Raw genomic sequence first — 27581 nt, 5'->3', positions numbered from 1 at the left:
TGCAAAATGAATATATATCACTGTATTAAAATGTACTTTTATTTTGGCGTGGTTTGCTGGCAATAACTTATTCAAGCAGCACTGCTTCCATTTTCATTTCAGCTCAGTTACTGTGCATGTTTTAAGAATTGTGGTGAAACTGTGCATGTTCTGCATTATTTTTAAATCACCCTACTGCTTCACTCGCCAATTCTTCAGATACCCTCACTCCTCTCCATACCATTTCTCACTCTTTCTCAATCTTTGCCTCTCCCAACTTTTCCTAACTTGTTCCTGGTTGCAACTTCCCTTTCCGAGCCCCATCTACTGCTTTTCACTTTTGTCTCCTGTCAGCAAGAACTTGGAGGAAGGAGGTGAGAGGGAAGCAGCAAGAGAGTTGAGAGCAGGAAGAGATGAGGAGCTCGGAAGAGGTAATCAGTGAGCAATAGAGAGTTGAAGATAGAAATGGCAAACAAAGCAGCAAGTGAGAGGAAGTAAAGGTGGGGGAAGCAGTGAGCTGGAATGTTAAGAGTGACAAACACTGAAGGGGTGGAAGCTAGAACTATGGCTTGCTGGAAATAGATAGCAATGAGAGAGGGATGCAAAAGTAGATGAACAAGAATCATAAGTTAGGAAGGTGATGTTGGAGTGGTTACTTTCAATAAGTTTTTAATGTGTAAAAATAATACAGGTCTGAAACACAGCCCACCCTTGTATGCTTTCCTACAGGGAAATGATTAACAACTGTGTTTTCAACACACATTAGGACCATTAAATCTGTGTTTGTTGTATTTTCTGCTTTGCAGGCATTAATAATAGTTAAATTCACTTTCTTTCTTCTATATTGTATGTTCACCTTCCAGTTATAATTTAATTTTTTTTTTGTTTTCTATGAATCTGTCAGCTGTGGACTTTCCTTCGGCCTGATGTAACACTGAATGGTCGAATTAGCAAACAATGGTGTGAAATAGGTTTCCAAGGTGATGACCCAAAGACTGACTTCAGAGGAATGGGGATGTTGGGGCTATATAACTTAGTGTAAGTATAAATTATAAGCTATAGTTTTAAAAAGAAATCTGATTTATCTCCTCACCTGCTTAATGAATGAATTATGTAAGTAATATAAATGCCCTTTCTCTTATTCAGATTTTTTGCAGAACATGACAATACAACTGCACGCCAAGTTCTTTTTGATTCTCACCAACCAAAGTACAGGTAACTTGTTCATATTTAGTCATATTCTTTATTTAGCATTGTGTTGTCATTACCATGCGCTTGTAACAATGTATAAACTCACTTGAGTCCTACATATTGTAATTAAAACATAGTAAAGAGTTATTTTGTGTAGATATGCAAAATTAATATTATTGAAGGTCATCTGCAAATAAAAGCCAATTGGAATATATCACTGAAACACAGTGAACCAGACTTAAAAATGTGCTATTCATGTTCATTAAAATGTCAAGTATGAAATACAAATGAAGATGTGCATTTGATTTGTTACCCCTAACTCCAAGTGGAAGGTAAAGGCTGAAATTGTCAACGCCATTCATTATCTGAAAAATCTAAATCCATTTACAGCTGAAGGGATCATCTTCCTGAATAACAACTATATTACTAGCATTCATTTATGTAACATTGACAGGTTCAGTTATACCAAAGTAACTTCACTCCTGAAACAATCATTAAAAAATTGCATGAACAAAATCATAGTTTTAGGGATACCAATGCTGAGATTGTACTTGAAATGAGTTCAATTTCTTGGTATATGTGTGTGTGTTTTCACCTACCCCCAACACAAGAAAAGATCAACCTTTTTTTCACTAATTATTCCGAATATGTTTTTGCCTGGTTTCTGTCTTTTGGGTTATTTTCTTCATTGCAGGTTCATACATTGTAACAATTTCATATTCATTGTCCATTGTCATATTGTTTTTATTATGGTTTTGTTTTATTTTAGGGAACTAACCAAAGAAGATGTAAGGTACTTTCTTTGTTATTCATGTGTATTTGCTTTGCATTAGTTTTTATTGTGTCATAATCCATTGAGTGATCAAACATGAGTGTTGTGCAACATTTTTTGTATGTAATAATGGAAAGGTGTCTGACTATAAAAAGTATAAATTCCTCAATATCAGCACCTCCGTGGCAAGAAAATTATTTCTGAGCAAATTGCTATTCAATTCTTTAATATTATCAGTATCTCAGAACTAAAAACTACCAATCACCATACATTTATATTTCATAACAAAGTGGTTAAAAATAGACTAGGATTTTTTAGAATGGGATGAATCATCTGATAACGACTGATAATTTTATGTGAATAGTTACATCATTGGCTAAAATTAATGGCCATAAAATGACTGATTAATACATTCTAAAATAATGTTTAATCATAAAATGCACACACCAAACTGTATGGAGGCAAACTTTTGAAGTACTAGATAATTAATTACGAAACGGAATAGTGATTCTGCTGTTTCAGGTGCTGACTCACAGGATTTTGATTTACTGATATTAAATTCATTACATAATTTTGCAAAACATAATTGATAAATTTTGATACCAGACGTGGTCCAAACTGCCTTAAATTTACTGAACCACCTTCAGTATCATTTAAAATTTTGTTACATTACAAGGCTCCTATTTGTTGCCTCTACGCTCAACTATTCCACTGCACTTTTGGCTGTTTTCCCATATTCTTTTCTCCACAAAGTTGGAGTGTCCAAACCTCTGCTTCCTGTGTCATAACTTGCACAAGTACCATTCCCTTCTCACCTCTGTATTTATTGAACAGCTTTGGTTTATTCCCCAAACACAGTCTTTATTTTAAAACTCTTACCTTTATTTTCAAATCTCCCATGACCATATCCCTTTCTGTCTGTCATCTCTATCAGCTCCACTATCTTTTGTGATAACTATGCTCATCTAATTTTGGTCTCTTGAGCATCCCCAATTTTTAATTTCTTCACAATTAGTAGCTGTGCTTTCAGTTGCCTCGGTTCCAAACTCTCTAATCACTTTACTAAATACCTCAGCTTCTTTATTTTGCTTCCCCCTTTAAAAGCACTCCTTAAAATCTACCTCTTTCACCAAGGTTTTGGTCATCTCACCTAATATCTGATATGTAGTTCAGTTATCATATTTACTTTATACTTGCGAAGTGCCATGGGAGGGTTCATTCTGTTAAAGATGCCTTTTAAATGCAAATTGTAAACTACAGTTATTAGAAGAGGCAATTTATTTAGTCCATGACCAACATTGAATCATACATGGTAGACCCAGTCTTCACATTAAATAGAGACAGATAAAATCATAAGACTTTGGAGCAGAAGCGGGCCATTCAGCCCATTGAATCTGCTCTGCCGTTCAGTGAGATAATGGCTGACCTAACAATCCCAAACTCAACTTTCCTGCCTTTCCCCATAACCCTCGATTTACCCTCCTGATTAAGCATCTGTCTCTCTCAACCTTGAATACACTTAATGACCTAGCCTCTCCAGCCCTCTGCAGTAAAAGAAATTCTACAGATTCACTGCACTCTGAGAGAAGAAATTCCTCCACATCTCTGTCTTAAATGGGTGACCACCTATTCTGAGATGATACCACCAAGATCTAGACACTTTCTCAAAGGGAAACAACCTTTGCACATCTCATCTACCAAGACCCCACGAATCCTGTATGTTTGAGTAAGGTCACCTCTCATTCTTCTACAATCCAATGCTTACAAGCCCAATGTACACCCCCTGCCCTCATACAAAAAACTTTCCATACCAGGGATCAATCTAATGAATCTTGTCTGGAATGTCCTCAATGCCAGTACATCTTTCTCTAACAAGGGTCCAGAACAGTGCACAGCTATGGCCTGACTGGTTGCAAGACCTCCCTTCCCATTCCCATTCCCTCCATTCCCATTGAATTAAAAAGTTTATTTTTGTGTGATTTCATTGCTACCTGCTGGATCCCTATATCGCCTCACACATAGTTACATCTTCCTGTACTGATCCCAAACCAAATCTGAAGTACCTGGCTGAAGGGAAGCAAGGGCCTTATGGAGCCTAGTGTCCAGGTAACTTTCCTGCTCCTTGATGCATTGCAGTATTTGAACGTTGGACTCTAGTTCATAACTTTGTACCAAAATTCTGAGAGCTGCAAACACCTAATAGATATGTGATAGGGTTAGTCATTTTACAATTGCAACATCTGCCCTTCCATTTTTATTTTGTTTTTGTTTAACCAATTAGGTTTCAAATTTAGACTATCATTCAAATCCTATTCATTGGGTTATAACTGTCCATACAGTCATTATTTTAAGTCTTAAAATTTAGAACTTTGGGGCTGAATTTCCCAAAAATTGGCTGTCAATTTCAAGGTGTTTCCTTGAGTACAAGCGGGTTTTTGAGCAATTCTCCACTACTCACCTCAGTAAGTCTGCACCATGCTCTACAACACTGCTTGTGTCCTACCTTGCACTCACCAGCAAGAGAAATTCTGGCCACAGTCAGCTTCTTCTTGGACTTCTTCCGCCAGCATCATATTTGAAGCTCAACTGTGCACCAGGTCAAATAATGACAGCCACAAATAGATCTTCACAATATATGTAGTAGAAAGGAAACAAAACAGAACAGTTTCTGAGGCATGTGGCATGAATAATATTTCATTTTAGAATATCACATTTATAAAAACATTGGCACTTTAAATCACCACCTTTTTAATTGACTGACAGTAGAGTTACCAATACACGAATGAAGCTTCAGAAGCTATCCTTAGCACCACTACTCATTCCCTGTTCCCATTGGGGTATAACACCTTGTCAGCATTGAAAATGTGGGCATCACATGTGGAATAGGGTTCAAATGGTCATTGTAGTTAACTTCGGTGAAATAACAGCAAAAATGAAGAATGAACAAACAAAAATGTTGCATTTGCTTCTGGGACTAAATGAGGACTGTTTGCCTTTTAAGCAAGAGCACATTTATAAGCAATGGATGATGACTTCACCCAGCACTAATCTGTTGGGAGCAGAAATCCTATCTACCTTATTGAGCCTCTTGCTGCATCACTCTATCATGGTTAAAGTGTTTTCTTTCTGTTCAATGTCATCCTCCAACTTTTTTTTCCCCTTTTTGGAAGACTGCTGCTGCACTCAAGCTCTTCAGCAACAACCATGTCCCTTCTGTGCCTTCACCAATTGAGCAGAGCACTGCATGCTTGGATTGTGCAGCACATTTTGCCCCCAGCCCAATCCATGCATTGGAACATCATCAGGAGACCTGGTTCTGCTTCACCATCACCCTGGTGGAAGAATAGGCTGCATTGTATCATGGCCGGTTCAGTCAAGGGGTTGTACAACAGAATCATCAGCCATAATTGTAGTGGGTAGTCCTTGTTTCCCAGCAGCCATCCTTGTCAGGCATCCAGGCTTTGAAATGAAGCAGGAACCTGAGCATTCTCAATGATACAGGTGACATTGGCAGCTCCCAGGGCATGTAATGCAGACATCTAAGATGTAGTACTGATGATTGCTGGATGACTTGGACATTGATTAGATGGAACCCTTTTTTTGTTGATGAAGTTAGCTGTGTTATGATATGATGCTCTGAACACTGTATTGCACCTTGGGGTAATCATAACTATGTTGGCAAAGCCATCTACAGAGGCTGCAGCACTGACATAGGGAGAGGAGATGAAGCAATGTGGTCTTCTACAAATACCTTTTATACATTTGTGGTTTGTAGATTGAGAGATCCTGCACAAATCCCCAGTGGATCCTTGGAAGCAGTCAGTTGCTTTAAGAACTTGTGCAGCTCTCACTTTGTCAGCCACTAGTGTAGGATAGTCACCAAACTCTTCAGATTGCAAGTCCTGCTCCAGCAAACGTTCTGTAATGGTTTCCCAAGACATTCTCATTTTTTGGCAATGTTCTGCCTCTCCAATGTGGAAGAAATAACTGGGCCTCCAGTATTTCAACATCCTGAGGAGATTTACATTTGTAACCTCGTGTGGAGGTTGTTTGGCAGCTGCTATAAGTTACTGCAAGTCCTGGGCTTGACGATCCATTCGTTCCTCCTCAATTTCTTGGTACCTTCATTGTGCAGCAGTCACAGTGACGACAAACCCTCCTGTTGCTACAACCATTCATGATGGTTTCAAAGAGTCTGAGTGAGGTATATCAGCAGAAAATAGCTTCTTAGTAATGTGAGCAGACAGCATTTTGCATCTCTCCGAAATGACAGTTTACCATAGTCCACGAAACAGTGGGGCATGAGGATTCCAACAAGGAGGGCCGTGGACTGTCTATATGTCGATCTTTGACATCGTATATCTTGTTCTAATGCATGCAGCACAAGCGATGTGAATGAAATGTGGTAGAATTACTTGATGCCCACCCCAACATCACCCAAGAAAAGACAGCTTGTACATAAAAGAATGTTGTCAAATACTTAGTTAAAGGTGAGAGCACTATGTCCTGTTCACCCTTTGAGACCTCGAATTGTCTTTATGAATTGTGATTCACAGATTACACCTCCGATGATTACTTTTGCTTCACAGAGATGACGACGATCAATTTGTAATGATCAGTGACATGATCAGGATTGTTTCTGACCGAGATTTGTATTTGGCATAATTGGTAACTGCATGTAATTCGCATGCAGAATTCTACGATTACAGATATCACTAATCTGTACTCTCAGTGCTTGATTAATGCAACTGCCCCTTGAAAGATCTCACAAGTACACTCACTCTCCCCCTCATTAAAAAAAAACTTACTCTGCCCACTCCAGGTGTCGTGGCAGCTGCTTTGCACTTCCAATGTACATTTGCAATTTGAGTGAGGATAGAAGGCAAGAGTGATTTTCAGTCTCTGCTTGTTACTCTCAAACAGCTTTTCCCAAATCCTTCATGTTCCTTTCTTCCTTGCACCACAAATGCACTTCATCAGGTTTGAGCCTCTACATGTTCCTAGGCAACTCTTCCATTTAAGTCTCCAATTTACCTTTAAAACCCAGGCCTACAGCTTGGACAGCCCAAACATCATGATGCCCTGTTGCACCATTGAAGCCAGGATGATGGTGATTGTTGATGTCTTCCCCACACACAGCTCCCCCTTTAATTTGGAAGTGCCGCCCAATGCTCATTTGTATCCCACCTGTGTTGACGTTCCCCCCCCCCCCCCCCCCCGCCACCAAAACCCTTCACAATTATCATCCACCTACTACATCACAGCGTGCTGCCTCCAATCCCCATATTTTCCACATTTGACTTCCCCAAACTGGCACGTCTGGCAGTGGACTCGCTAACTCACCTTTCAGTCAACAGATCCCCAGGTCCAACCACCCTCCTGACTGACTTGAAAGAACTCGCCCATCCAACTGAATGATCAGACCTTTGACTGATATCTGTGCAGCAATTAAACTGACTTACCACTAATCTTGGATTGGGCGCCCTAGACCTACAGGACTGACCATGGCCGATTCCTAAACACCCCATGCATCTGACTGACAGTGTTCAAACTCCTGCACTGAGATTGGATAATGCCTTGACTGACCGGCAACACCCTTGACAGTCCCTCTGGACTTGACTGAGTGCTTATCCCTTTAATCTTTTACACATGACCGAAGCATATACACTGTATTTGCTGCATAAGGTGTTAGTGTTACATTGGCATAGCATAGTGCTGTCCGGCAACATTGTTGCCCCTTCACTGATCATTGCTGGTAAATATCACAAGCTACCTGGCTGTCTGCCAAAATGAGTCACTAAACACTGCTCTGCTTTAAATATTATTGGTTACTTGTCAGCCATTTCATGAACCTGTCTACATCCTTGAGAAATTCTACAGTATTGTCACAGTTCACAATACCCCCAGGTTTTTACCTTCTGCAAATTTTGAACTTCTGTTAGGTAAGAGCACAGAACTTGGTTCTTTGAGCTTGCTCTGCCATTTAATAAAATCATGGCAGATCTGATTTTGCCTCCATTCTACATTCTTGCAATCCCAGATAATGTTTTGTCCCTTAGATGCATTAATAATCTATCTCTTACTGCCTTCAAAATATTTAAAGATTCTGCATTCACTGTCTTTTGAGGAAATGAATTCCAAAGGCATTCAACTCTCTGAGAGAAAAATAGTTTCCTCGTCTCCTTTTTTAAATAGGCAATGATCCTTAGTTCTGGACTCTCCCACAAGAGGAAACATAGCTTCAACATCTGCCCAGTCAAGTTCCCTCAGGATCTTTTTTGTTTTACTTAAATCACATCTGACTCTCCTGTCTGCATTCCACAGAGATCGTTCCCTCCGGGACAACCTAGTCCACTCCTCCATCACACCTAACACCTCTCCCATTCCATTATAAGCCCACAGCTATCTTGACTACAGCTCTTCTCACCCTACATCCTGTAAGACTCTATTCCTTTCTCTCAGCTCCTTCACCTCTACCGCATTTGTTCCGATGAGGCCACTTTCCAAAGTGGTGCTCTTAAAATGTGCTCCTTCTTCTCCAACCGTGGCTTCCCACTTACAGTTGTTGACAGGGCTCTCGACAGTGTGAGGTCCATCTCTCGCGCCATGACCCTCACCCCCTCCATCCCCTCCCAGAACAAGGATAGGGTCCCTCTTGTTCTCACCTTTCACCCCACCAGCCTTCAAATGCAAAGAATAATCCTCTGCCATTTTCGCCAACTCCAACACGACGCCACCACTAAACACGTCTTCCCTTCCCTCCCCCATCTGCATTCCACAGAGATCGTTCCCTCCCTCCAGGACAACCTAGTCCACTCCTCCATCACACCTAACACCTCTCCCATCACACACAGCACCTTCCCATGCAATCGCAGAAGATGCAACACCTGCCCCTTTACCTCTTCTATGCTCACCATCCAAGGCCCCAAACACTCATTTCAGATTAAGCAGCGTTTCACTTGTACCTCTTTCAATTTGGTCTATTGCATTTGTTGCTTCCAATGTGGTCTCCTCTATATCGGAGAGACAAAACGCTGACTGGGTGATCGCTTTGCTGAACACCTTCAGTCTGTACGCAATTAGGTCCCGGACCTTCCCATGGCTTGCCACTTCAACACACACTCCTGCTCCCAGGCCTACATGTCTGTCCTTGGCCTGTCTAGGTGACATCCTCAGTGCTTAAACAACACAACCAGTTATCCTTAGTAGCCACACACACAGACGACAAGCAACATGAATTCGACTGGGACAACACTACCATTATAGGGCAAGCCAAACAGAGAACAGCCAGGGAATTCCTAGAGGCATGGCACTCATCCACAGACTCTATCAACAAACACATCAACCTGGACCCAATATACCGGCCACTGCAGTGGACAGCTCGAACTGACAACCAGAAGCGGCAGAGACAGGCCACTATAAATACCGGAGAAAACAGCACAGAAGCGCTTCACAGGAGGCTCCCAAGCACTGAGGATGTCACCTAGACAGGGGACGAAACGTTTGCAAGACAAATTCCCAGCTCGGCGAACAGAACCACAACAACGAGCACCCGAGCTACAAACCTTCTACCAAACTTTGTTCAGGAAAACTGCCGGTTTAAGGCAGAGGGGAACAACTGGATGAAACAGCAAATGCTTTTCCAGTACACCTGCTTGAGGAGCAGGAATGTTTGTACCCCAACCTAACAACTTTGCTTCAATATCTGCGTTGACTCCACAAAGCATCCCCACCCCATCTGTCCCTGTAATTGGACAGCCCCAGTATTTATCTCCTTCCCAAGCCATAATCGCTTGTTGATATTCTTTTGTAGTTTGCTTTGCTACCTTGTTGAGCTTGTACAGTGGGAAACAGTTGCAGGTAATGTAACCAAATGTAACAATAAGAATTTACATTTATGTCTTCAGAACTTGAATTTCTATATTTGACATGGTAGCTAAATTGTACACAGCCATGCCACATGAACTGTGAAATAATTGAGCTATTTTAGGTGTTAATTCAAGGATTAATGTAGGCCAGCAGACCTGGAAAACTCCTTGCTCTTCATCAAATAGTGCTGTGAGATCTTTGACAATGTAACACACTTAATTGCTTAGGTTGGCATAGAACTATAGAATAGTTACAGCACAGAAGGAGACTGTTTCTTCGACTTGTCACGGTTATGTCAGTAGGAAAACGTGAGGACTGCAGATGCTGGAGAGTCAGAGTCGACAAGTGTGGCACAGAAAAGCACAGCAGGTCAGGCAGCATCCAAGGAACATGAGTCAACGTTTTGGGCATAAAAGCCCTTCATCAGGAATGTGGGGAGGGGAAGGGGACGGAGAGACAAATAGGAGAGTGGGGTGGGGCTCGGGGGGAAGGTAGCTGGGAAGACGCAGGTAGGGAAAATTGTGATAGGTCTGTGGGAAGGGTGGTGCGGATAGGTGGGAAGGAAAATGGGCAAGTAGGACAGGTCAAAAGGGCGGTGCCGAGTTGAAGGGTTTTTTCTGGGATGAGGTGGGGGGGAGGGGAGATTTAGAAACTAGTGAAGTCAATGTTAATGCCATGTGTTTGAAGGGTCCCAACGCAGAAGATGTAGGTCAAGTCGTTGGATGGCTTGGATGTGGCAGTGAAGGAGGCCCAGGCCTTGCATGTCCTTGGTAGGATGGGAGTGGGTGTTGAAGTGGTTGGGGAGACAGGATACCAACTCGCAGAAGGTTTCAGGGAATATCTCTGGGACACACGCACAAAGAATCCCACTGCCCTGTGGCCGACCACTTCAACTCCCCTAACCACTCCACCAATGACATGCAAATTCTGGGCTACCTCCACCGCCAAATCCAAGCCACCCAACAACTGGAGGAAGAACGCCTAGTCTTCCACCGTGGGACCCTTCAACCACACAGCAATAATATCAACTTCACGAGTTTCCAAATCTCTCCTCCCCCCATCTCATCTCAGATCCGATCCTCAAACTCTGCAGCGCATTCTTGAACTGCCCTACCTGTCCATCTTCCCTCACACCTATCCACTCCACCCTCTCCATCAACCTATCACAATCACGCCCCACCTACACCTATTTATCACCTTCCCAGCTACCTTCTCTTCCACCCTCCCCAGCCCTACTGCTGCCCTCCTATTTATCTCTCGGCCCCCTTTCACCCACCACATTCCTGATGAACGGCTTATGCCCGAAACATCGACACTCCTGCTCCTTGGATGCTGCCTGACCTTCTGTGCTTTTCTAGTGCCACGCTTTTTGACTATGGCTATGTTAGTTCTTTGCAAGAGCAATTCAGCCAGTGTGACTCCCCAATTTTTCCTATAATCTGCAATATGTTCATGCAGTAACCAAAAACTGATCACTGCATATTTTAGTTTTATGATGAGTTGCACTGTGCTGAGCAACTTTTAAAGGTTCATGTCTGTCTGACATGGACAGATCCTCTGGTTTGTTTTTTACATAATCATAGAATTCCTGCAGTGTGGAAGCAGGCCAATTTGCCCATCAAGTCCACACTGACCATCTGAAGAACTTCTGTACCCTATCCCTATAACAGTGCATTTCCCATGACTAATCCACCTAGTCTGTACATCTTTGGACTGTGGGAGGAAATTGGAACAACCAGAGAATACCTGCAGAATGACGAGCTCATCAGTACCATTCTTGATGTCAGAAGAGGCTATGCAATTTTCTCCAAGTTGACAGATTCAATGATGAAAGATTGAATTAAGTAAATGTTCTATTATAAATCCAGTGGTTTGATAATTGAACAACTGAGTACTATTAATAATTTGCTGACCAATCAATAAAATTGAAACCAATAAGGTCATATTGATCATTACGAGCTACCAATCCAGTTTCAGGTCATCCTGTAAGTCAGTTTTGTGCTGAACAGTGGCCCTAGCTAACACTGTCTAAGCTGCATGACCATTTACGTTCTGCGTATGCCAATCAGAGTGCCAGTAGGTTGACTTCCAGTTCCCTGCTGTGCACAAACATTGGAGGTCCACATTAGCCAATAATTTATCATATGTTGGTTTTTCTGTCAACTATTTTTGATCCATCTTTCTGTTGTAATTGTAACTCTGATCTTGACATGGTTGGGATTTCTTTTGGATGTTTGGGAAATCTGAAGTCCAGGTTCCTCCACGTGCTGTGGAAATGTTTAATTGCACAGTTGGGGAGAAAAATTGTAAGTAATAGTTCAAGAAGCAGTAGCAACTTGCATTATCTAAAATCATTCATTTATTTACTCTATATTCAGATAAAAGCAAAATGTACATGTGTAGTTTGGTTTGTAGATTCCTGAGGGTAGCAGTTGGTTTCTACACTTGCATGTAAAAGGCAAACAGTGAGGCTGTCCAATTCCAGGGACAGGTGGGGTGGGGTGGGGTGCTGTGCTATGTGGAGTCAACACAGATATGGAATCATAATTGTTAGGTTGGGATACAAGCATTCCTGCTCCTCCTGTCTAGCAGGAGACCTGGAACAGCATTTGTTGTTCCATCTAGTTGTTCCCCTCTGCCTTAAACTGGCAGATCTCCTTAAGCCTAACCAACATTAAACTTGGAACAGAGACTGAATATCCTCATAGTTCAGGTAAAAACAATGACTGCAGATGCTGGAAACCAGATTCTGGATTAGTGGTGCTGGAAGAGCACAGCAGTTCAGGCAGCATCCAAGGAGCAGTACTGCTCCTCAGATGCTGCCTGAACTGCTGTGCTCTTCCAGCAACACTAATCCAGAATCCTCATAGTTCAGTTTTATCAAAAGACGCTTGGTATTCAAAAATGTTTAGTCACATAACTTCCACCGACCTAGAAACATGTAGATGTGATGATGTTCAGTGGAGAGTTTTGTGTTGCACGTTAATATGAACAGTACAGACTGATCACAAATTGAATACTATCCCAGAAAGAAAACCATTAAGACTTGGGAATGTCACACACTGGCCCATCTTGTATATTTCCAAAGTGAATGTTCAGTAAGACAGGTACATTCATTTCCCAGTATTTCTGTTCATCTTGCTATTTTTACCTCTGGAATTATCATTATAATTATGCAAAACATTATGTGAAATTTCAATATTATTGTCATTAGCCAATAATCCTCACATATTGGTTTTTCTGTCAACTATTTTTGATCCACCTTTCTGCTGTAATTGTAACTCTAATCTTAACATAGAGATGTACCGCATGGAAGCAGACCCTTCGGTCCAACCCGTCCATGCTGACCAGATATCCCAACCCAATCTAGTCCCACCTGCCAGCACACGGCCCATATCCCTCCAAACCCTTTCTATTCATATACCCATCCAAATGCCTCTTAAATGTTGCAATTGAATCAGCCTCCACCACTTCCTCTGGCAGCTCATTCCATACCCGTACCACCCTCTGCATGAAAAAGTTGCCCCTTAGGTCACCTTTATATCTTTCCCCTTTCACCCTAAACCTATTCCCTCTAGTTCTGGACTCCCTGACCCCAGTGAAAAGACTTTGCCTATTTACCCTATCCATGCCCCTCAGAATTTTGTAAACCTCTATAAGGTCACCCCTCAGCCTCTGATGCTCCAGGTAAAACAGCTCAAGCCTGTTGAGCCTCTCCCTATAGCTCAAATCCTCCAACCCTGGAAATATCCTTGTAAATCTTTAATTGCATGCAGTATTCCAACAGTGGCCTAACCAATGTCCTGTACAGCGCAAATTGACCTCCCAACTCCTGTACTCCATACTCTGACCAACAAAGGAAAGCATACCAAACGCCTTCTTCACTAACCTATCTGCCCGCGACTCCACTTTCAAGGCGCTATGAACCTGCACTCCAAGGTCTCTTTGTTCAGCAACACTCCCTAGGATCTTACAATAAAGTGTATAAGTCCTGCTAAGATTTGCTTTCCCAAAATGCAGCACCGCACATTTATCTGAGTTAAACTCCATCTGCCACTTCTCAGCCCATTGGCCCATCTGGTCAAGATCCTGTTGTAATCTGAGGTAACCCTCTTCGCTGTCCACTACACCTCCAATTTTGGTGTCATCTGCAAACTTACGAACTGTACCTCTTATGCTCGCATCCAAATCATTTATGTAAATGACAAAAAGTAGAGGACCCAGCACTGATCCTTGTGGCACTCCACTGGTCACAGGCCTCCAGTCTGAAAAACAAACCTTCACCACATGGTTGGGATTTCTTTTGGATGTTTGGGAAATCTGAAGTCCAGGTTCCTTAATGTACTGTGGAAATGTTTAATTGCACAGTGTGCATACTTTCTTAATGTGCTCCCAACTCAATTGAGGGTGGTGCTGGGTGGATGGTGTCTGCAATTCTTTATTAGTTTTGAGATGGGGTTGAAGGTTCCCAGTTATCATAGCTTTTATTCCAAAAGCAGATACACTAAGGCTGGAAAGACACATGCCAGGATGCCCTGGTCAGCAAATAGTACTATAAAGGCATTTGCCTTTTGTCGTCCAAAGCTGTTCTCGCCTCCTTTCTATTGATGGATGCTATAAGACCCAGTAAACCTGGCTGCAGAGGGTTAAATCTATAAGAGAAGTTGCATTTCAAGCTCCCATCTACACTGTAATATTTAATTGGTCAGTGCATCTTCTGGGGACAGGTTGGCTGGCAGCCTTCTCTGCCTTTGTTAAACTCAAAAATGATTGAAGCATAATTGCATTTCATGATTTTTTTTAGAAATGTTGTATCCTACCTGATCTAAACCACCCAGTTTTGAGTGGTCAAATATTCAGCGAGGAACTTGTGTATAGAGTCTGAGGAGGTAGGGGAAGCCCGAAATGAGTTTTTTGCTTCTGTCTTTACTAAAGAAAAGGACCTTGTGGTGAATGAAACCATTGAGGAGCAGGTAAGCATGCTGGAACGGATAGAGATTGAGGGAGCTGATGTGATGAAAATTTTGACAAACATTAAGATTGACAAGTTGCCAGGGCCAGACCAGATTTGTCCTCGGCTGCTTTGGGAAGCGAGAATTGTGATTGCTTCGCCGCTTGCAAAGATCTTTGCATCCTCGCTCTCCACCAGAGTCGTACCTGAGGACTGGAGGGAGGCAAATGTAATTCCTCTCTTCAACAAAGGAAATAGGAAAATCCCCGGCAATTACAGACCAGTCAGTCTCTCGTCTGTCGTCTGCAAGGTGTTAGAAAGGATTCTGAGGGATAGGATTTATGACCATCTGGAAGAGCATGACTTGATTAAATGCAGTCAGCATAGCTTTGTGAGGGGCAGGTCATGCCTCACAAATCTTATTGAGTTCTTTGAGGATGTTACTAGGCAAGTTGATGAGGGTCGAGTGGTGGATGTAGTGTATATGGACTTCAGCAAGGCATTTGATAAGATTCCCCATGATGGGCTCGTTCAGAAGGTCAAGAGGAATGGGACACAGGGAAATGTAACTGTCTGGATACAGAATTGGCTGATCGACAGAAGACAGCGAGTGGTAGTGGAAGGAAAGTATTCTGCCTGGAAGTCGGTGGTGAGTGGTGTTCCACAGGGCTCTCTTCTTGGGCCTCTACTCTTTGTAATTTTTATTAATGACTTGGATGAGGAGATTGAAGGATGGGTTAGCAAATTTGCAGATGACACAAAGGTTGGGGGTGTCGTTGACAGTATAGAGGACTGTTGTAGGCTACAGCGGGACATTGACAGGATGCAGAGATGGGCTGAGAGGTGGCAGATGGAGTTCAACCTGGATAAATGCGAAGTAATGCATTTTGGAAGATCGAACTTGAAAGTTGAGTACAGGATTAAAGACAGGATTCTTGGCAGTGTGGAGGAACAGTGGGATCTTGGTGTGCAGGTACATAGATCCCTTAAAATTGCCACCCAAGTGGACAGGGTGGTTAAGAAAGCATATGGTGTTTTGGCTTTCATTAACAGGGGGATTGAGTTTAAGAACCGTGAGATCTTGTTGCAGCTCTATAAAACTTTGGTTAGACTGCACTTGGAATACTGTGTCCAGTTCTGGTCGCCCTATTATAGGAAAGATGTGGATGCTTTGGAGAGGGTTCAGAGGAAGTTTACTAGGATGCTGCCTGGAATGGAGGGCTTATCTTACGAACAAAGGTTGACTGAGCTCGGACTTTTTTCATTGGAAAAAAGAAGGAAGGGAGGGGACCTAATTGAGGTGTACAAGATAATGAGAGGCATAGAGTTGATAGCCAGAGACTTTTTCCCAGGGCAGAAATTGTTAACACGAGGGGTCATAGTTTTAAGCTGTTTGACAGAAAGTATAGAGGGGATGTCAGAGGTGGGTTCTTTACGCAGAGAGATGAGGGAGCATGGAATGCGTTGCCAGCAGCAGTTGTGGAAGCGAGGTCATTGGGGATATTTAAGAGACTGCTGGACATGTGTATGGTCACAGAAATTTGAGGGTTTGTACATTAGGTTTACCTTACATGAGGATCAATGGTTGGCACAACATTGTGGGCTGAAGGGCCCGTTCTGTGTTGTACTGTTCTATGTTCTATGAATGAAGAGAAAGGTAATAACAGAATACAATAGTAGCTGGAGTACATAGATCTTGCAGCTGCTCCTGGGATTGCAGGCTTAGTTAAAGATTTATTATATTTTTTTTACAGTTATTATTGTCATTGTAGTTTACTAAGATTTTTATTCATTTCATTTGAATAACCTGTCAGGAAAACAAAAAAAATCATGATTTTCTTTCAAATAACTTTTTTTAAACTAGCTTTTCAGGGTCTACTGTGAATGGTTGAGGGTTTTTTTTCTAACTCAGAAGCTAAGAAAGACTTGTAGATGTTTGAGGTTTTTTCTTACACAGCAAAAGTATTTTTTGTTGTAAAGCTGAATAGTTTATTTTAAATAAGGAGTTGTGTTTTGTTTGGCGAGTCCTGAACATGGTGGGCTCTGGAGATTTTTTTTCTTCCAGGAATTTATTCATGAGGAGTCTTTTTTAATTCAGTTGTTCAACTAAGTCATTGATTTTATTTAAGTTTTATATGTTTGAAATATATATTTTAAATTTCTTTCCATTTTATTATTATTTTCTGGAGGCAATGAAAGATAGTTTATTTTATATATAAGGTGCTACTGTAAATTCCTTTCTTAGGCTTAATGTTATTAAGAGCATATTTGAAGTACAGAGGGAGATGGCTAGTAGATTTAGAAAAGTTATTCCACAGCAGTATCAGTCAAATAGATGGGTGACTGTCAGGAATGGTAAGAAAATAGTTCAGAAGTCTCTGGTGGCTCTGGAACTGTTGAAGGTGACAGCCTGAGGAAAATGGAAGGGACAGTCAGATATCAGACACTTGCAATGATTCTTATGTTAGGTAGCGTTTGACATGATTTAATAGAATTATTGTTACAAAGAACTCTCCTGTCAGGGGCTTAGATTCTGTGGCAGTGAGTGTAATTTTAGGATGGTTTGTTGCTTCCCTGGTGCTAGGATTAAGGGATGTATCTAAACGTTTCAAACATTTTGTTAAAGGTGAGATTGAGAAGCCAGAAATTATTGTACTGCTTTAATCTTTACCTTAAAAATGTCATTCCTACCAGAGTGAATTTAAGAGGTTAGGTACAGGATTAAAAATAGAATCTTAAAAGTAGTAATTCCCAACGCCAAATTCAAATGAAGGGAGGAACAAACAGTTGAAGGAGATAAATCAATGGGGGATTCAAGTTTTTGGACAATTGGAAAGTTTTTTGGGATAGAAAATACCTCTTCAAAAAAAAGATGGGTCTAACCTAAACTAAAAAGGGACCAATATCTCAGCAGGGAGGTTCGCCCATTTCATTTAGGGAGATTTTATACTGATAGAGAGGGGGAGTGGAGGAAGTCTAAGTCACAGTGTAAACAGAAGGATTGATGGGAAGGTTCTGAATCTGAGGAGGACAAAATCAATTCGAAAAGAAAAACGAGACAGTCAGATTATATACTAACTCTAAAAAACTAAATTGCATTTATTTCAATGCAAGGGGTATTGTAGGTAAGGCTGAAGAACTGGAGGCATATTTAAGAGCATGGGATAGGGACATCTTAGCTATTACAGAAACCTGGCTGATTGGTAGCTCAATGTTCTAGGTTTCAGATGTCTTGGATGGTGAAGAATTTGTCAAATGTGTTCAGGAAAATTTTCTTTATCAATATGTGGATGCTCCTACGAGAGAAAGGGCAAAACTAGACCTCCTTTTGGGCAATAAGGCAGGGCAGGTGACTGAAGTAAAAGTAGGTGAATGCTTTGGGTCTGGCGATTAGAAATCTATTAGTTTCAAAATGATTATGGAAAAGGATATGCCTTCCATAAAAGTTAAAGTTTGTAATTGAAGTAAGGCAAATTTCAAGGGTACGAGACAACTTTCAAAAGTTGATTTGAGTAGACTGTTCACATTTGAAGGAAGTGTGACAAATGGGAGGCATTCAAGAGTGTGATGATGAGAGATCAGAGGCATTATGTTCCCGTTAGAGCAAAGGGTAAAGCTGGTAAAATTGAGGAGCAATGGATAAATAAAGATATTGAGGTTTTAGTCAAGAATAAAAGCAAATCTTAGTTTAGATATTGACAACTTGGTTCTATTGAATCTCTTAATCAATATAAAGAATGTAGCAGCATTCTTACGAAAGAAATTAGGAAGGCAAAGAGGGGATATGAGATAGCATTGGCAGATAAGGTTAAGGATAATCCAAAGAGATTCGAACAAATACATTTAAGAGCAAGAGGGTACCGAGAGAGAGGGCCTCTTAAAGATCAAGGAGGTCGTCTTTGTGTTGAATCACAGGAAATGGAAGAGATACTAAATCTCATGTCAGTTTTTACTCTGGAGAAAGAAATAGAGACTAAAGAATGCAGAGAAATAAACTTTGATATTTTTAAAATAGTTCACATTACAGAAGAGGAATTTTGGGAGGTCTTAAAGAAGATAAAGGTAGATAAATCTCTGGGACCTAATTTCAAGTACCCAGAACATTGTAGGGAGGAAATTGTGAGACCCCTTGCAAAAATATTTGCATCATCTAGGGGGAGATGCCTGATGACCGGAGAGTGGCTAATGTTGTACCTTTTATAAAGAAAGGTTGTAAGGAGAAACTGTGGAACTATAGGTCTGTGGTCTGACTTTGATTGTGGGTAAGTTGTTAGAGGTGGCTATAAAAGATAGGATGTATGGACATTTACAGAGGCAAAAATTGATTAGGGATAGTCAGCATGATTTTTTCAAGGAAAATTGTGTGTTTCTAACTTGATTGAGTTTTTTGAGGAAGTTACCAAAAAAGATTGATGGCAGGGCAGTAAGACATTGTTTATTTGGATTTTACTAAGGCTTTTGACAAGATTCATCATAGTAGACTAATAAATAAAGTTAGGTCACATGGGATTCAGGGTGAGCGTGCCAATTAAAAACATAATTGGCTTAATGGCGGGAGACAGAGAATAATAGTGGAGGGTTGCTTGTCAGACTGGAGGCCTGTGACCAGCAGTGTTCCACAGAAATTGGTTCTGGGTCCAGTTTTGTTTGTCATTTGTATGAATGATTTGGATGAGAATATTTAAGGCATGGTTAGTAACTTTGCAGACGACACCAAAAGTGGTGGCATAGTGGACAGTGAAGAATTACAGGGTGAATCTTGATCAAATGGTCAATGGGAAGATGAAAAATGGCAGATGGAGTTCAATCTGGATAACTGCAAAGCATTGCATTTTGGTACAACAAACAAGGTTGGACATATACAATTAGTGGTAGGGCCCTGGCTGGAGGTGTAGAACAGAGGAACCTTGGGGTGCAGATACATAATTGTTTGAAGTTTGTGTCACATATAGACAGGGTGGTTAAAAAGGCATTTGGCATGCTTGCCTTTATTGCTCAGTTATTGAGTATAGGAATTGGAAAGTCATTTTGAGGTTGTATATGACATTAAGGCCTCTACTGGAATATTGTGTACAGTTCTGGTCGCTCAGTTATAGAAAGGATATTTTCAAATTGGAGAGGGTTAGAGTCATAGAGATGTACAGCACGGAAACAGACCCTTAGGTCCAACTCCCCCATGCCGACCAGATATCCCAACCTAATCTAGTCCCGCTTGCCAGCACCTGGCCCATACTCCTCCAAACCCTTCCTATTTATATACCCATCCAGATGCTTTTAAAAGTTGCAATTGTACTAGCCTCCATCACTTCCTCTGGCAGCTCATTCCATACACACACAACCCTCTGTGAAAAGGTTGCCCCTTAGGTATCTTTTATATCTTTACCCTCTCATCCTAAACCTATGCCCTCTAGTTCTGGACTCTCCCACCCCAAGGAGAGTCTTATCCTATCCATGCCCCTCATGATTTTATAAACTTCTATGAGATCATCCCTCAGCCTCCGACGCTCCAAGGAAAACAGCCCCAGCCTTTTCAACCTCTCCCTATAGCTCAAATCCTCCAACCCTGGCAACATCCTTGTAAATCTTTTCTGAACCCTTGCAAGTTTCACAACATCTTTTTGATAAGAAGGAGACCAGAGTTGCACGCAATATTCCAAAAGTGGCCTAACCAATGTCCTGTACAGCCGCAACATGACCTCTGAAATCCTGTACTCAATACTCTGACCAATAAAGGAAAGCATACCAAACGCCACCTTCACTATCCTATCTACCTGTGACTCCACTTTCAAAGAGCTATGTACCAGCACTCCAAGGTCTCTTTGTTCAGCAACACTCCCTAAATTTACCATTAAGTGTATACGTCTTGCTCTGATTTGCTTTCCCAAAATGCAGCACCTCGCATTTATCTAAATTAAACTCCAACTGCCTCTCCTCAGCCCTTTGGCACCTCTGATCAAGATCCTGTTGTAATCTGAGGTATTAATCGCTGTCCGCTACACCTCCAATTTTATTGTCATCTGCAAACTTATTAACTATACTTCTTATGCTCAATCCAAATCATTTCCACTGGTCACAGCCCTCTAGTCTGAAAAACAACCCTCCCCCACCACACTCTGACTTCTACCTTTGAGCCAGTTCTGTATCCAAATGGCTAGTTCTCCCTGTATTCCATGAGATCTAACCTTGCTAACCAGTCTCCCATGGGAACCTTGTCAAACACCTTACTGAAGTCCATGTAGATCACATCTACCGCTCTGCCCTCATCAATCCTCTTTGTTACTTCTTCAAAAAACTCAATCAAGTTCATGAGATATGATTTCCCACGCACAAAGCCATGTTGACTATCCCTAATCAGTCCTTGCCTTTCCAAATACATTAACATCCTGTCCCTCAGGATTCCCTCCAACAACTTGCGCACTACTGGCATCAGGCTCACTGGTCTATAGTTCCTTGGCTTGTCCTTACCACACTTCTTAAATAGTGGCACAACATTAGCCTACCTCCAGTTTTTTGGCACCTCACCTGTGAGTATTGATGATAGAAATATCTCAGCAAGGGACCCAGCAATCACTTCCCTAGCTTCCCACAGAGTTCTAGGGTATACCTGATCAGGTCTGGGGACTTATCCGCTTTTATGCATTTCAAGACATCCAGCACCTCCTCCTCTGTAATATGGACATTTTTCAAGAGGTCACCATCTGTTTCCCCACATTCTATATCTTCCATGTCTTTCTCCACAGTAAACACTGATGCAAAATTCTCATTTAGTATCTCCCCCATCTCCTGCAGCTCCACACACAGGCTTCAAAAGACATTTACCAAGATGTTGCCAGGTACAGAAGGTTTGAGTTATAAAGGAAGTCTGGATAGGCTGGGAATGTTTTCTCACTGGATGCTGCCTGACCTGCTGCACTTTTCCAGCAACACATTTTCAGCTCTGATCTCCAGCATCTGCAGTCCTCACTTTCTCCACTAAAATGTAATTGCTTGCCATCCATTTGAAGTAATTAATACAGTACAAGTCGATATTGAATGAGCAAGAACATGTTGGACCATGAAAATTAACTTGTTTTTAATTTTTTTCAAACAGCAAAATAAATACAAAGGAATGGGAAAAGAAAAAAAATGATCAGGCAATTGGGTGAGTATTCACTGGTGTATACTCGTAGGAAGGAAGATTAACAAGTCAAATCATAAATTGTGGCATGCATAGTTACTGAAACTTCTGCTTAAAAACATATTCCAGAAATAACATGCATTGAGGATGATTTATATTTATAAGTGAAAGTACACCAGTTCTTAATTTAATTAGTGTCACTGGTGGATTTGCTTGTAAGTCAGCAAATTGCCACCATAACATAATAGTATTGTACCATCCATAATGAGTGCCCAGTTTTGAATAACTTTTGGCCAAGTTTGTCTTTGAGCATGGTTGGTGACAGCAGGAAAAAAGGATGGAAAAAATATTACATTCCCGTTTAACAAATAAAGTAGGGAAAAAAATGATAGGTATTAGCCTGGGCTTATTACTTGCACAACTATTACCATCTGTTTTATTTTCAAAAAGATTGTGGGCTTACATATCCCATTTTCATTGTGTTTTGTTGAGCAATATTCATGCTGCCTGGTCTGCCATATCTCAGTGATTATCTCACAGTCTTCTGCTGTTCACCTTGTTAATTATGCCACTAGGCTCTTCAGTACTAAACTTGTGCAGTTGTATGACAAAAACAGGAGGCTGCACTCAGCACTTGCAGTACTCATGCAACTAGTGCCAGCCACCCACCACTTCTCATGCTGTAACTTCACCTCAGGGTGGTGCTCAAACATTACCACTGATAACATTGCCCAGAAAGGAAATCTTGCATCCCACTTCACACACAGGAATGTGAAGATGCTAGTTGGTGGAGAGAAGGGCTGTCTATTCTCTTGTTGATCGCTGCAAGAGGCTATACCATAAAACCTAACCAGCCTGGATCCAAGTAGCCTGGGTCAATGTTGTATTTTAAGTTAAAAGCAGTGCTAAAGTATGATCCTTGATCCTCGATACATTCGGGACATCAGTTCATGACATGACACCAAGTACAAGTCTGCTGTTCTATTCTGTTGACTGAAATCCTTCTGTCTTCTGTCATGATTCACTGAAGTTGTGCATTGGAAATCAAGCCCAACTAATACCAGATTCACCACAGCTGTGAAGGTTTAATTAAACTTCCAAGATCCCAATTTTCCTCAGACTGTCTGCTACCCAATATGCCAGGATTTTTCAGTAACAATAAATAAAACTTTCTTATTGTAAAACAAAAGGGTAAGATTTCCTACCCAAAACAGTAGTCAAAAACCTTACCCTCTTTTTAAAATTTACTCACTCGTGCACATGCATCCCTGCACATGTGCTCCCCCAATAAGGGGCGGGGGGGGATAAAATAACACTTAAATCTTACAAGTAAAGGGAAAAGAAATAGGGATATGCCATTTTGCACCAGCAGTTCAAAATCTAAGCTAGATGAGTATTAGATCATCAGCTTCAATAAGTTCTTTAGTTGGGCCCAGGATCTTTCTAGTTAGCTCTGAGTTTTAGAATAATTTCTTTCAACATTTCTAAATATTTCTCCAGCCTTTAGCCAGAGCAACTTTAGAGGAAGGAGAGAGCAAAGAATCGATGCAGATAGTTCAGGCAGGTCTCCTTTCTTCTCACTGTTACATTACAACTCGACCAGAGGATTGTTGCTGAGCTCTCCTGAACCTATTACAAATAGTGCCAGTTTGCCAGGGCCCACTGTCCCCACCAAGTAACATTACTTTGTATTTATCAGTTTGCTCCACTTGTTTTTCGAAGACTGCAAACAACTCCTTGGACTTTTTGTTCTATAAAACGGTCCATTTTCCTCATTTTCAATCCTTAGTCCAAAGACAAAATAAAACTCTCAAGGATCCGAGCAACATGGGCTCTGGTGAAATTTGTGACAGAATCAGGCAGGAAATCCGATGAGGCCTATCTTGATATTAGGAGCATCTTGTGGCATCTTCTATGCATCTGCTGAGTGGCAAGGCGAGTTTCCTGCTTGGAAGTGACAAGTTCCTAACTACAAAGGATTCATACTTATTAAAAGCGTTTATTAATGGCCCAACTCACCTGTCAAAAGAGTCAGCTTCCTATCTCGCCAAGCACAGCAAACAAGCGAAACATCAAGAATCCTCAACATGGAAGTCAGAGCAGTTACTTCTGCTTGCCACAGCTCTGAAGGATCTCCATGTTGAACACTGGGCACCAACATCTCAATGCATGTTCTATGGCCACCAGCCATGTAACCCCCCCATGTCCATGGATGCTGGCAGCTTTCACGTGCCAGCCTCTAGGAACCCAAATGGCATGTCTAAAATCCACTTACAAAATATGTTTCCATTTTATTGGTGCATTGGCAATAATTATTGTAAAGCTGCAGTAGGACATTAATATGGAATGGATTAGGCTGCATCTACACACTGGTCACTTGCTGTCATAGCACTTACTCACTGAATCCTCTGCTCACAGCATTCCTGCATTGCCTTTTTATGCTTTGCACCATCAGCTAGAGACAACAGGCTCATATTATTTTCATCTTGCCTTGCCATTTTGCACAGACACAAATCCTGGACACAGCCAGTCAGCCACTCAGGATTGTCAGAGGCATGGTGCTCTCCAGAAAAAAAGAATGAGGAACTCTATGTCGGGCTGTACACCATCTGTCTTCGTGCTTTCTATCCTGTTGTGGCCTGGAATATGAGAGAGAATTATAAAGGGAGATGACTGTGGATGGCACAGCTATTACGTTTGGTGTAGGTGTGAAGGAGTCCCAAGCAAGTGAATAGTCAGTGCAGATGCCATGCAATGATGTCAGAGATTCGGGTGGGTAAGAGCAAGTGAGGAAAATGGTGCCGATAGTAATGAGAGTAGTAGAGCATGAGCCTTGGCAGAGGTGGATACAGCAGCAGAGATAAAGTATGAGGTATCAGAGAGAATTTGGTTGTACTTACACAGTGGAATGGAAAATGTCATTGATTTCTTCCTACAGTGCTGTGCATTCCTCCATATGACTAACACTGTTTTAATTCAGGTGTCATCCTTAGACTAAGTTTGTACTGCTGACGCTTGGGAAAAAGGACATCCTGCATCTGTACTACTCCGTCTACTAAGACTCCTAGGTTCCTACTTGCAAAGTGGAGCTCCAGCTTCCCCTTTTCTGCCCTGTCAAGGGCAATTGTCAGAAACCACACAGGGTAACTCTGGACTAATGGTGCCTATCTGGGTGCACAACAGGCTTTTAAGAGTGGCATGGATGCAAGGGATTTCAGCAAGTATCTAATTAGTGGCAAGCCATTCCACGGCTGGATTTGAACATGAAGATCGCCATTGGTTGGGCAAATGGTGGGCAAAATGAGTTGGGTAAGAGATGGTGAGAAATCTTGAGGCTTCATAGCTGGGAAGGATCTTCAAAAGTATAGAGAGCGTAGAAGATTGCTTAGAAAGGAGTTTAGGATGGCAAAGATGGGCCCCAAAATATCTTTGGGGGTTGGAATCAAGGAAGTCTAAGGCTTTCTCTAATTATAAAGAGGAAACTCAATAATCTGAATGAGATGGATGGGCACTATTTCGTTTGGATAATTGATTATTTGGATAATCGATTTGATCTTAAATAAGAGAAGCCATACTGTCGTAACGCTGTGCTCTACTGGAGAGTTTGTTTCAATCTATAATTTAGATGAGTCTGCTATTTAAACAAATTAATCTTTGCATTCGCCAAATTGCAGATTAAACTGAGAAGATCTAAACCCTTACCGTCACAAAAATATATGAAATCCAAGCATTAAGCAAAGTCCCGAACAGCTTCTATGATCACCAGAGCATTTGTTGGTTTATGTGAACTCAGTGTCACAACAGAAAGACAGAAGCACTGCCTCACGCATGTATTTACTTGCACGGCCATTTTTTTCATATCTTTTTTAAAAAGGTATGAAACTTCTACAGACTGACATTCACAGAGAACTTATAAAAGAACAGAGAAAGTTTACGTGCAACTCAATTGTGCTCCCTTATCTCAAAGACGGAAGCACCACCTCGCATATGCATTTATTTTCTCAGCCATTCTTTTCATAAACGGCCCAGTAAAGTGACAGGAATACCCTGTAAAGCAATTACTTTTGGTAAGCGCTGTGTAACGAACCCTTACCTAAACAATATCCAGTTGCTGATGGTGCTTGTGCTTTTGTTTTTGCCATTATTTTCACATGTTCATCAATACAGGTAATCCGAATACACTTACCTCATTGATATAACGTTTCTGTGGGACCTTGAGCTCTTCTTCGGATAATCCAAAATTCGGATAATTGCTATTCGGATAATCAAGGTTCCTCTGCATTATGAGTAAGAGGATTACCAGGGAAAGAGTGGTACCTATTAGAGTCCAAAGGGGCAACCTCTGCATGGAACCAATGATCATGGGTGAGATCTCAAATGAATACTTCTCATCTGTATTCACAAAACAGGATGTTGTAGCTGGGGATTTCAGTTGGGATGGTGAGGTTCTCGAACACCAGATTAATAAGCAGGAAGTTTGGATATTTTAGTGAGCATCAGATGTGTAAATTCCCAAGACTTGATGAGATGTATCCCAGGCTTCTAGGGAGACAAGGAAGGAGACCTTGGTGGATCCATTTAATATTGCTTTAATACTGGCCACAGGTGAAGTGCCAGATGACTGGAGGACAGCTAATGCTGCTTTGTTCAAGAAGGGCAGTGGGGATAGACCAGGTGATTACAGATCAGTTAGTCTAACATCCATGGTAGTGCAAGTATTGGGAAACATTCTGAAGGACAGAGTTATTCAATACTTGGAAAGGTAGGGATTGATCAGGGATTTTTAGAATGGATTTGTTAGAGGGAGTTCCTGTCTGACTAATTTAATTAAGTTTTTTTGAAAAGGTGACAAATATATATTGATGAGGAGGGGGTATGATTTACATGGACATTAGTAGAGCCTTTGACAAGGTCCCACATAGAAGGCTGGTCCAAAAGGGAAGAACCTATGGAATCCAAGATAAGTTGGCAAACTGCATCCAAAAATGGCTTACAAATTGGAGGCAAAGAGTGATGATGGAGGTTGTTTTTGTAATTAGAAGCCACAGAATTTGGTGCTGGGACACTCACAGGTTGTTATGTACATTAATGACTCAGATGCAAATGTAGAAGGTAGAATTACTGCTGTGGGGCAAATCACCAGCCTCTGAGTCAGGGTTCAACGTCAGAGTCATTATACAAGGAAATACCAGAGCTCCAGGGAGAGAAAGACACCAACAGCACATTGGTCAACTGTGATTCTTCTCTCAACCCAGAGCATATGTCAAGCTATTCTTATACATTTTGTGATGTAATAGATCAGTGATGAGGTTATTGTCTCTATTATAAATTTTGTTTATTGTAAACATTGCAGAATCGTTGATCGATTTGGTGCAGTCGTTGTCAGTTTCAGCGCAGACATTCCGTTTCAATGAGGAGGGTGATTACTGCAGCCCTGGCTATTAGCACTTTGTATTGGGTCTGTATCAAACTGTTAGCATTTCCATCAAAGGTGCTGGCTGGACCCAGACACTTCATGAGGCAGCATATGCTACTCATGTATATTCTCTCCCCCACCTGCCTTAATCTAATCAACTAGGTTGAGTGCATTGTGCTGGCATTCTGGTGCCCCCTGGCAGTATCTGTGTTTGCTGTGCTGCCTCTCTCCATCTTGTGATCTGGCTGCCAAATTATGGTTCAGTGGCCATCTTGTGTGTCTCGTG

The 27581-nt window shown here is 41.4% G+C and overlaps 1 protein-coding gene across 2 annotated transcripts in view; it reads left to right on the top strand.

Annotated features, from left to right (window-relative positions):
* elmod1 (ELMO/CED-12 domain containing 1) overlaps window positions 1–27581 on the top strand; it is a 77393-nt gene that overhangs the window by 37915 nt on the left and 11897 nt on the right. The window contains exons 6-9 of one of the 2 annotated variants that reach the window (XM_072577481.1): window positions 884–1017; window positions 1126–1194; window positions 1940–1963; window positions 21853–21903. In XM_072577481.1, the coding sequence (XP_072433582.1) occupies window positions 884–1017; window positions 1126–1194; window positions 1940–1963; window positions 21853–21903 (278 nt within the window). The remainder of the gene's footprint in view (window positions 1–883; window positions 1018–1125; window positions 1195–1939; window positions 1964–21852; window positions 21904–27581) is intronic. The other variant, XM_072577482.1, reaches the window with a different exon arrangement.

The sequence above is a fragment of the Chiloscyllium punctatum genome, chromosome 9 (assembly GCF_047496795.1).
Source record: "Chiloscyllium punctatum isolate Juve2018m chromosome 9, sChiPun1.3, whole genome shotgun sequence".
Taxonomy (NCBI): Eukaryota; Metazoa; Chordata; class Chondrichthyes; order Orectolobiformes; family Hemiscylliidae; genus Chiloscyllium; species Chiloscyllium punctatum.
The sequence above is the reverse complement of the archived record's forward strand: the minus strand, read 5'-3'. Positions and strand labels throughout refer to the sequence as shown.